The 12297-nt window shown below is 30.8% G+C and overlaps 2 protein-coding genes across 2 annotated transcripts in view; both read right to left on the minus strand.

The window, feature by feature from the left end:
- The window catches only part of LOC136036587 (zinc finger protein 271-like), a 33242-nt gene extending 23643 nt beyond the window's left edge, over positions 1 to 9599 (minus strand). The window contains exon 1 of the mRNA XM_065718891.1: positions 9474 to 9599. Coding sequence (XP_065574963.1) covers positions 9474 to 9599 — 126 coding nt within the window. The remainder of the gene's footprint in view (positions 1 to 9473) is intronic.
- Positions 9600 to 9629: 30 nt separating this feature from the next.
- LOC136036588 (histone H1-delta-like) lies at positions 9630 to 10106 on the minus strand. Its single transcript, XM_065718893.1, has one exon. It carries the CDS (start codon positions 10104 to 10106, stop codon positions 9630 to 9632), a length of 477 nt encoding a protein of 158 aa, XP_065574965.1.
- Between the last annotated feature and the right edge of the window lie 2191 nt (positions 10107 to 12297).

Genomic DNA, 12297 nt, shown 5'->3' on the forward strand with positions numbered 1-12297 from the left:
TCTTCATTTTTTCAACATACGTATCTATTACCCTCGAAAACTAAAACTTTTGAAATAGGAAAAGAGCCTTTAATCACATTCTTTACCATGTGCAATCATAAAATAGTCTAATATCTTCATTTTTTCAACATACGTAGCTATTACCCTCGAAAATTAAAACTTTTGAAATAAGAAAAGAGCCTTTAATCACGTTCTTTACCATGTGCAATCATAAAATAGTCTAATATCTTCATTTTTTCAACATACGTAGCTATTACCCTCGAAAACTAAAACTTTTGACATAGGAAAAGAGCCTTTAATCAAATTCTTTACCATTGCAATCATAAAATAGTCTAATATCTTCATTTCTTCAACATACGTAGCTATTACCCTCGAAAACTAAAACTTTTGAAATAGGAAAAGAGCCTTTAATCACATTCTTTACCATGTGCAATCATAAAATAGTCTAATATCTTCATTTTTTCAACATACGTAGCTATTACCCTCGAAAACTAAAACTTTTGACATAGGAAAAGAGCCTTTAATCACATTCTTTACCATTTGCAATCATAAAATAGTCTAATATCTTCAATTTTTCAACATACGTAGCTATTACCCTCAAAAACTAAACTTTTGACATAGGAAAAGAGCCTTTAATCACATTCTTTACCATGTGCAATCATAAAATAGTCTAATATCTTCATTTTTTCAACATACGTAGCTATTACCCTCGAAAACTAAAACTTTTGACATAGGAAAAGAGCCTTTAATCACATTCTTTACCATTTGCAATCATAAAATAGTCTAATATCTTCATTTCTTCAACATACGTAGCTATTACCCTCGAAAATTAAAACTTTTGAAATAGGAAAAGAGCCTTTAATCACATTCTTTACCATTTGCAATCATAAAATAGTCTAATATCTTCATTTTTTCAACATACGTAGCTATTACCCTCGAAAACTAAAACTTTTGACATAGGAAAAGAGCCTTTAATCACATTCTTTACCATTTGCAATCATAAAATAGTCTAATATCTTCATTTTTTTCAAAATACGTAGCTATTACCCTCGAAAACTAAAACTTTTGAAATAGGAAAAGAGCCTTTAATCACATTCTTTACCATGTGCAATCATAAAATTGTCTAATATCTTCATTTTTTCAACATACGTAGCTATTACCCTCGAAAACTAAAACTTTTGACATAGGAAAAGAGCCTTTAATCACATTCTTTACCATTGCAATCATAAAATAGTCTAATATCTTCATTTGTTCAAGATACGTAGCTATTACCCTCGACAACTAAAACTTTTGAAATAGGAAAAGAGCCTTTAATCACATTCTTTACCATTTGCAATCATAAAATAGTCTAATATCTTAATTTTTTCAACATACGTAGCTATTTACCCTCGAAAACTAAAACTTTTGACATAGGAAAAGAGCCTTTAATCACATTCTTTACCATTTGCAATCATAAAATAGTCTAATATCTTCATTTTTTCCACAGACAAAGCTATTACCCTCGAAAACTAAAGCTTTTGAAATAGGAAAAGAGCCTTTAATCACATTCTTTACCATGTGCAATCATAAAATAGTCTAATAACTTCATTTTTTCAACATACGTAGCTATTACCCTCGAAAACTAAAACTTTTGAAATAGGAAAAGAGCCTTTAATCACATTCTTTACCATTTGCAATCATCAAATAGTCTAATATCTTCATTTTTTCAACATACGTAGCTATTACCCTTGAAAACTAAAACTTTTGAAATAGGAAAAGAGCCTTTAATCACATTCTTTACCATGTGCAATCATAAAATAGTCTAATATCTTCATTTTTTCAACATACGTAGCTATTACCCTCGAAAACTAAAACTTTTGAAATAGGAAAAGAGCCTTTAATCACATTCTTTACCATTTGCAATCATAAATAGTCTAATATTTTCATTTTTTCAACATACGTAGCTATTACCCTCGAAAACTAAAACTTTTGAAATAGGAAAAGAGCCTTTAATCACATTCTTTACCATGTGCAATCATAAAATTGTCTAATATCTTCATTTTTTCCACAGACAAAGCTATTACCCTCAAAAACTAAAACTTTTGAAATAGGAAAAGAGCCTTTAATCACATTCTTTACCATTTGCAATCATAAAATAGTCTAATATCTTCATTTTTTCAACATACGTAGCTATTACCCTCGAAAACTAAAACTTTTGAAATAGGAAAAGAGCCTTTAATCACATTCTTTACCATGTGCAATCATAAAATTGTCTAATATCTTCATTTTTTCCACAGACAAAGCTATTACCCTTGAAAACTAAAACTTTTGAAATAGGAAAAGAGCCTTTAATCACATTCTTTACCATTTGCAATCATAAAATAGTCTAATATCTTCATTTTTTCAACATACGTAGCTATTACCCTTGAAAACTAAAACTTTTGAAATAGGAAAAGAGCCTTTAATCACATTCTTTACCATTTGCAATCATAAAATAGTCTAATATCTTCATTTTTTCAACATACGTAGCTATTACCCTCGAAAACTAAAACTTTTGAAATAGGAAAAGAGCCTTTAATCACATTCTTTACCATTTGCAATCATAAAATAGTCTAATATCTACATTTTTTAAACATACGTAGCTATTACCCTCGAAAACTAAAACTTTTGAAATAGGAAAAGAGCCTTTAATCACATTCTTTACCATGTGCAATCATAAAATAGTCTAATATCTTCATTTTTTCAACATACGTAGCTATTACCCTCGAAAACTAAAACTTTTGACATAGGAAAAGAGCCTTTAATCACATTCTTTACCATTTGCAATCATAAAATAGTCTAATATCTTCATTTTTTCAACATACGTGGCTATTACCCTCGAAAACTAAAACTTTTGAAATAGGAAAAGAGCCTTTAATCACATTCTTTACCATTTGCAATCATAAAATAGTCTAATATCTTAATTTTTTCAACATACGTAGCTATTTACCCTCGAAAACTAAAACTTTTGACATAGGAAAAGAGCCTTTAATCACATTCTTTACCATGTGCAATCATAAAATTGTCTAATATCTTCATTTTTTCCACAGAAAAAGCTATTACCCTCGAAAACTAAAACTTTTGAAATAGGAAAAGAGCCTTTAATCACATTCTTTACCATTTGCAATCATAAAATAGTCTAATATCTTCATTTTTTCAACATACGTAGCTATTACCCTCGAAAACTAAAACTTTTGAAATAGGAAAAGAGCCTTTAATCACATTCTTTACCATGTGCAATCATAAAATTGTCTAATATCTTCATTTTTTCCACAGACAAAGCTATTACCCTCGAAAACTAAAACTTTTGAAATAGGAAAAGAGCCTTTAATCACATTCTTTACCATTTGCAATCATAAAATAGTCTAATATCTTCATTTTTTCAACATACGTAGCTATTACCCTCGAAAACTAAAACTTTTGAAATAGGAAAAGAGCCTTTAATCACATTCTTTACCATGTGCAATCATAAAATTGTCTAATATCTTCATTTTTCAACATACCTAGCTATTACCCTCGAAAACTAAAACTTTTGACATAGGAAAAGAGCCTTAAATCACATTCTTTACCATTTGCAATCATAAAATAGTCTAATATCTTCATTTTTTCAACATACGTAGCTATTACCCTCGAAAACTAAAATTTTTGACATAGGAAAAGAGCCTTTAATCACATTCTTTACCATTTGCAATCATAAAATAGTCTAATATCTTCATTTTTTCAACATACGTAGCTATTACCCTCGAAAACTAAAACTTTTGAAATAGGAAAAGAGCCTTTAATCACATTCTTTACCATGTGCAATCATAAAATTGTCTAATATCTTCATTTTTTCCACAGACAAAGCTATTACCCTCGAAAACTAAAACTTTTGAAATAGGAAAAGAGCCTTTAATCACATTCTTTACCATTTGCAATCATAAAATAGTCTAATATCTTCATTTTTTTCAACATACGTAGCTATTACCCTCGAAAACTAAAACTTTTGAAATAGGAAAAGAGCCTTTAATCACATTCTTTACCATTTGCAATCATAAAATAGTCTAATATCTTCATTTTTTCAAAATACGTAGCTATTACCCTCGAAAACTAAAACTTTTGACATAGGAAAAGAGCCTTTAATCACATTCTTTACCATGTGCAATCATAAAATAGTCTAATATCTTCATTTTTTCCACAGACAAAGCTCTTACCGTCGAAAACTAAAACTTTTGAAATTGGAAAAGAACCTTTAATCACATTCTTTACCATGTGCAATCTTAAAATAGTCTAATATCTTCATTTTTTTCAACATACGTAGCTATTACCCTCGAAAACTAAAACTTTTGACATAGGAAAATAGCCTTTAGTCACATTCTTTACCATTTGCAATCATAAAATAGTCTAATATCTTAATTTTTTCAACATACTCAGCTATTACCCTCGGAAACTAAAACTTTTGACATAGGAAAAGTGCCTTTAATCACATTCTTTACCATTTGCAATCATAAAATAGTCTAATATCTTCATTTTTTCAACATACGTAGCTATTACCCTCGAAAACTAAAACTTTTGAAATAGGAAAAGAGCCTTTAATCACATTCTTTACCATGTGCAATCATAAAATAGTCTAATATCTTCATTTTTTCAAAAGACATAGCTATTACCCTCGAAAACTAAAACTTTTGAAATAGGAAAAGAGCCTTTAATCACATTCTTTACCATTTGCAATCATAAAATAGTCTAATATCTTCATTTTTTCAACATACGTAGCTATTACCCTCGAAAACTAAAACTTTTGAAATAGGAAAAGAGCCTTTAATCACATTCTTTACCATGTGCAATCATAAAATAGTCTAATATCTTCATTTTTTCAACATACGTAGCTATTACCCTCGAAAACTAAAACTTTTGAAATAGGAAAAGAGCCTTTAATCACATTCTTTACCATTTGCAATCATAAAATAGTCTAATATCTTCATTTTTTCAACATACGTAGCTATTACCCTTGAAAACTAAAACTTTTGAAATAGGAAAAGAGCCTTTAATCACATTCTTTACCATGTGCAATCATAAAATAGTCTAATATCTTCATTTTTTCAACATACGTAGCTATTACCCTCGAAAACTAAAACTTTTGACATAGGAAAAGAGCCTTTAATCACATTCTTTACCATTTTCAATCATAAAATAGTCTAATATCTTCATTTTTTCAACATACGTAGCTATTACCCTCGAAAACTAAAACTTTTGAAATAGGAAAAGAGCCTTATAATCACATTCTTTACCATGTGCAATCATAAAATAGTCTAATATCTTCATTTTTTCAACATACGTAGCTATTATTCTCGAAAACTAAAACTTTTGTCATAGGAAAAGAGCCTTTAATCACATTCTTTACCATGTGCAATCATAAAATTGTCTAATATCTTCATTTTTTCAACATACGTAGCTATTACCCTCGAAAACTAAAACTTTTGAAATAGGAAAAGAGCCCTTAATCACATTCTTTACCATGTGCAATCATGAAATTGTCTAATATCTACATTTTTTCAACATACGTAGCTATTACCCTCGAAAACTAAAACTTTTGAAATAGGAAAAGAGCCTTTAATCACATTCTTTACCATGTGCAATCATAAAATAGTCTAATATCTTCATTTTTTCAACATACGTAGCTATTACCCTCGAAAACTAAAACTTTTGACATAGGAAAAGAGCCTTTAATCACATTCTTTACCATTTGCAATCATAAAATAGTCTAATATCTTCATTTTTTCAACATACGTGGCTATTACCCTCGAAAACTAAAACTTTTGAAATAGGAAAAGAGCCTTTAATCACATTCTTTACCATTTGCAATCATAAAATAGTCTAATATCTTCATTTTTTCAACATACGTAGCTATTTACCCTCGAAAACTAAAACTTTTGACATAGGAAAAGAGCCTTTAATCACATTCTTTACCATGTGCAATCATAAAATTGTCTAATATCTTCATTTTTTCAACATACGTGGCTATTACCCTCGAAAACTAAAACTTTTGAAATAGGAAAAGAGCCTTTAATCACATTCTTTACCATTTGCAATCATAAAATAGTCTAATATCTTCATTTTTTCAACATACGTAGCTATTACCCTCGAAAACTAAAACTTTTGAAATAGGAAAAGAGCCTTTAATCACATTCTTTACCATGTGCAATCATTTGTCTAATATCTTCATTTTTTCAACATACGTAGCTATTACCCTCGAAAACTAAAACTTTTGACATAGGAAAAGAGCCTTTAATCACATTCTTTACCATGTGCAATCATAAAATTGTCTAATATCTTCATTTTTTCAACATACGTAGCTATTACCCTCGAAAACTAAAACTTTTGAAATAGGAAAAGAGCCTTTAATCACATTCTTTACCATGTGCAATCATAAAATAGTCTAATATCTTTATTTTTTCAACATACGTAGCTATTACCCTCGAAAACTAAAACTTTTGAAATAGGAAAAGAGCCTTTAATCACATTCTTTACCATTTGCAATCATAAAATAGTCTAATATCTTCATTTTTTCAACATACGTAGCTATTACCCTCGAAAACTATAACTTTTGAAATAGAAAAAGAGCCTTTAATCACATTCTTTACCATGTGCAATCATAAAATAGTCTAATATCTTCATTTTTTCCACAAACCTAGCTATTACCCTCGAAAACTAAAACTTTTGAAATAGGAAAAGAGCCTTTAATCACATTCTTTACCATTTGCAATCATAAAATAGTCTAATATCTTCATTTTTTCCACAGACATAGCTTTTACCCTCGAAAACTAAAACTTTTCAAATAGGAAAAGAGCCTTTAATCACATTCTGTACCATGTGCAATCGTAAAATTGTCTAATATCTTCATTTTTTCAACATACGTAGCTATTACCCTCGGAAACTAAAAATTTTGACATAGGAAAAGAGCCTTTAATCACATTCTTTACCATTTGCAATCATAAAATAGTCTAATATCTTCATTTTTTCAACATACGTAGCTATTACCCTCAAAAACTAAAACTTTTGAAATAGGAAAAGAGCCTTTAATCACATTTTTTACCATTTGCAATCATAAAATTGTCTAATATCTTCATTTTTTCAACATTCGTAGCTATTACCCTCGAGAACTAAAACTTTTGAAATAGGAAAAGAGCCTTTAATCACATTCTTTACCATGTGCAATCATAAAATAGTCTAATATCTTCAGTTTTTCAACATACGTAGCTATTACCCTCGAAAACTAAAACTTTTGAAATAGGAAAAGAGCCTTTAATCACATTCTTTACCATGTGCAATCATATAATAGTCTAATATCTTCATTTTTTCAACATACGTAGCTATTATTCTCGAAAACTAAAACTTTTGAAATAGGAAAAGAGCCTTTAATCACATTCTTTACCATTTGCAATCATAAAATAGTCTTATATCTTCATTTTTTCAACATACGTAGCTATTACCGTCGAACACTAAAACTTTTGACATAGGAAAAGAGCCTTTAATCACATTCTTTACCATTTGCAATCATAAAATAGTCTAATATCTTCATTTTTTCAACATACGTAGCTATTACCCTCGAAAACTAAAACTTTTGACATAGGAAAAGCCTTTAATCACATTCTTTACCATGTGCAATCATAAAATTGTCAATATTTTCATTTTTTCAACATACGTAGCTATTACCCTCGAAAACTAAAACTTTTGAAATAGGAAAAGAGCCTTTAATCACATTCTTTACCATGTGCAATCATAAAATAGTCTAATATCTTCATTTTTTCAACATACGTAGCTATTACGCTCGAAAACTAAAACTTTTGAAATATGAAAAGGGCCTTTAATCACATTCTTTACCATGTGCAATCATAAAATAGTCTAATATCTTCATTTTTGAGCAGTTCCCTGAATATACGTAAAAATATACGATACAAAATTTTTAGACTCTGAAAATGACTGTTGTTGTCAGTATTTTTTTCTTATTTAACAATACAATACATAAATAGCGATCTTTGCAAAAACAAAAAAAAAGAACCACAGATTACCTAGAAATGACTCGCTAGGCCTATGAGCAGATATTGTTCGCCAATGTAGAGCGGTTCCGTGAATATACGTTAAAATATACGATACAAAAAGTTTAGACTCTAAAAATGACTGTTGTTGTTGGTATTTTTGTCTTATTTAATAATACAACACATGAATCGCAGTCTTTGAAAAAACAAAAAATAAGAACCACAGATTACCTAGAAATGACTCGCTAGGCCTCTGAGCTGAAATTGTTCGCCCAGGTAGAGCGGTTTCCTGAATATACGTTAGAAGATGGAAGATAGAATACGTTAGAAGGCTTTGATTAAAGTCAGTTGTTTTCGCGGCGCTCTTGAAGGAGCAAGTACATTGGTGTTATTGATGCTTTTGAAAGACAAAAGTAGTTGAACTGTACAATGAAGTTGAGTCCGAAAACATTTGAAGGGAATTGGAATATGCGATCAATTTCTGCTCAAGGGCCTAGCGAGTCATTTCTAGGTAATCTTTGGTTCTTCTTTTTTGTTTTTGCAAAGATTACGATTCGTTTGTTGTATTGTTAAATAAGAAAACAATACCAACAACAACTGTCATTTTTAGAGTCTAAACTTTTTGTATCGTAAATTCTAACGTATATTCCGGGAACCGCTATACCTGGGCGAACAATTTCTGCTCAGAGGCCTAGTGAGTCATTTCATTTCTTTTTTGATTTTGCGAAGATTGCGATTCATGTGTTGTATGGTTAAATAAAAAAACAATACCAACAACTACAGTCAATTTTAGAGTCTAAAATTTTGGTATCAAACCTCTTCTTTTTTGTCGAAGATTTGAAAAAAAGAAATTAAGCGAAACTATTTATATTTGTGTTGTTTTACTGCAAAATAGTACTACTATTTCTAAGTCTAATTGGAATGACACCTCAACTCTCACGATTTACACTTTGTTATTTTTAATCTGTTATTATTTTTGATTGATATAATCTTATTAGTTATGATTCATCAGCCTCGCTCAGACTAGTCGGGAATGGTACCTCCGCTCCCGCAATTTGAAGGCGCCGCTCTACCCATTCGGCTGTGGTGATATATTTGTATATATATCAATGTGAGCAATTTAATATCAAGCTTGAACCTTACGAGCCAGTCTTCAAATCTAGTCTTTCATAAGGGTTTTTTGTTTTTTAGACAGGAATAGCGCTAGAATACAAAAGTAAGTGTTATGCAACGTATTTTTGGGCTCAAACAACAGCTGAATTATACTTGAAAGGGAAAAGTAGAGAGTCAAAATCGGACATTTGTAGCATTATAACTTTCTGAATAGAAAGTTTAGAGCATTTGCTTTGATAGCCATGAAAAGGGCTGTTTGATACTGCAGGATAACTTATTGCGCAATTACTTTTTAGCTGGTTTCTTAGCTATTGACTTGTTATATACCACTTTCTTGGCGGGAGCTATCTTGACTGACGGCCCCTTCTTGGGTGGTGATTTCTTTGCTGCTGCTGCTTTTTTGGCAACAGTGGGTTTCTTGAAAACCCTTAGAGGTTTTTTGCTACCAGCCATTGGCTTGGTAGCCTTTTTGGCTGAAGTTGACTATTTAACTGCAGTAGGTTTGGCTGTTTTCTTGACTAAGCTTTCCTTAGCTGTGGGCTTGGCAGGCTTTACAGCCTTGGAATTTTCGGCCTTGATAGGCCTTGCAAGCTTGAAAGAACCAGTTACGCCAATGCCTTTGGGATTTATAACAATTCTATTTGCAAGGCAACGCTTCAAAGCTTGCTTAAGATACATATTCACAACTTTGGCAGCATTGCCAACCTGGAAATTGCCCATTATGCATTTGAAAATGGCCTGTCGGCTAGGTCCTCCGCGTTCTTTCAGGTCAGCAATAGATTTGGTGATGATTTCCGTGTATTTTGGGTGGTTTCCTGGTGCCTTGGCCTTTTTATCCCCTTTGAGGTTTTGCAGCCTTAGCTGGTTTTGGACCTTTTGCTTTCTTTTCCTTCTTGGCTGGTGAAACCATGCTCTGGATTCTGCAGATGCTGGTGCCGCTTCAGGTACAATTTCAGACATTTTCAACTCCTCTCTACTTTTTTCTGTCACTACTGCGACTAAATACTGAATACATGATTATTTTCCAAGTTGGAAATCGCCGTACCCGGGTTAACATTTTTTTTTGTACGCCAGCTAAGGAATTTCGGCCGTGCTTGTGTTTGTTTGAAGAGGTTTTATTCGAATTTTTTATTAGGAGGTAAGCTTTTGAGGAACGAAACCTAAACTAAAGGATAGACAGGTCATTTTTCTATAGTTAGACATTTTTTCATTGCTTCATTCATGGTAATTTGCCACCAAAGGGGAAGAGAATAATGGAAATCCGTCAAAACTAGTGTTCAAAGTCAATAAACAACTTTTTGCTAGGGATTTACATCCACGATGTCCACTTTTTATTTTTTATTTTTTAGTGAAATCCAGTACAAGTGCTTTCAGACAATGTAACATACATGCATGTGTGTTTGCAAAATCACACTGAAATTAATTCCGAGACTCCAACTAAAAACACAGAAGATAAAGCAATAAGAAACGACACCTAAATTTGATTCTGAAAGTGTCAAACTCGTATTCCAATGAAAATGAATTTCATTTTATTCTAGTATTATATTTAAAAAGACAAGAATTACGTTGTAAGGTTTCAAGATGCCGAGGGAGGGGGGAGGGAGTTGAAATGAATTGTTCTTATTTGTTTTAATCACAGCCTATATAAAAGTTCAATATACATACCACTTAAAACTAAACTTTTTGTAACCTGAGGAGTGTCCCTTGCTGGAGTATATTTTTGAGTTTGTTTAATATCAAACAATAGAAATCACAAATTAGCCTGATCGTAAAAAAAAGTATTTGACACATTTACAATCATTATATTTATATGAATAAGTAAGTAAGGAATGTCTGCCTTTTAGACTTTGGAATTGAAGTCTCGATTAGTGTTAGTACAGAGAGGATATGAGGAATATAAGGAGGCTTTAAAAAAACATCTCTGAATTTCTTTTCTTTTTTTCCTTTTTTTATCTGAATCCCTTTAGCACGACAGTTTTTTACCAAGGATGAGTAAAAAAACTCGGATGCATTTTTTTTTCGAAACAAAGGCTTTTATTACTTATAGTCTTGTATCTCAAAGGGCCCAAAATATTGAAACTTTGAAGCTTGTATGTCAAATTTGAATTCTAATAAAAATGAATTTTACTTTATTTCAGCATTATATTTGAAAAGATAAAAATGGTGTTATAATATTTTTGAGATGCAGGGGGGTTGGACGCAAAGTTGAAGCAAACTACATTTTATTTGTTTCGATCCCAGGATATCTGAAAGTTTAATATTCGTTTTACACAAAAAATGAATTGCTTTAAACTAGCAAAATGTTCCTTTCTACATTGTATTTTTGAGTTTTTCTTAAAAACAAACATTAGAAATCATAAATAAAATAAAAAAACGCAAAAGGTTAAAACACGAATGGCAAAAAATTTTTGCCAAAGTTGAAAACGCATAACGAATTGTTTATATATAATCACAAATAAACCCACTTTTATTTGTTTCAATCTCAGGCTATCTGAAAGTTTTAATATACGTTCCACTGATAAAGGAATTGTTTTAAACGGGAAGAATGTCCCTTTCTACAGTATATTTTCAAGTTTTGCTTAAGAAAAACAACATTATGAATCACAAATAAATAAATTTATAAAAAAAACGGAAACAAATTGTTACTATATAATCACAATAAACTCCATTTTATAGGTTTATGGCGACTTGTATTTTAAAAGACCATAAGCAGCATTGGAACAAACTAATATGCTCAATGCCTACCATTGAAATGCACAAAAGAAAAGCATTGAAATGATTACCAGCTAAAAGTCGATTTGCTTTTATTTCCCGACCTCTTAATTAAAGACAGTCAGATGCCTTTTGTTGTAGTTTGAAACTCATTGTTTTGGGCTTCATTCTCAGAGTCAGTTTGCAAGGAAATTCATTTGCTAGCGAAAATTTTGCCAGCTTTTCATACTTGTTTATTAACTGCAAATAACTAATGCAATACTTTTGTCCAAATTGTAAGGTCTAGTTGCAATTTAGCAAAGAGTAGGAACCAATTTTCCTCTGTTCCTACTATCTTCATTCAAAAATGAAAGGATGGGCTTGTGCGGTTAAATAGCAACAATTATTTCTTTGAATAATTCCATGGTATGAATAAGTAACTTTATTCAAAAATATGCAA

The sequence above is a fragment of the Artemia franciscana genome, chromosome 15 (genome assembly GCF_032884065.1).
Source record: "Artemia franciscana chromosome 15, ASM3288406v1, whole genome shotgun sequence".
In the NCBI taxonomy this organism is placed as follows: Eukaryota; Metazoa; Arthropoda; class Branchiopoda; order Anostraca; family Artemiidae; genus Artemia; species Artemia franciscana.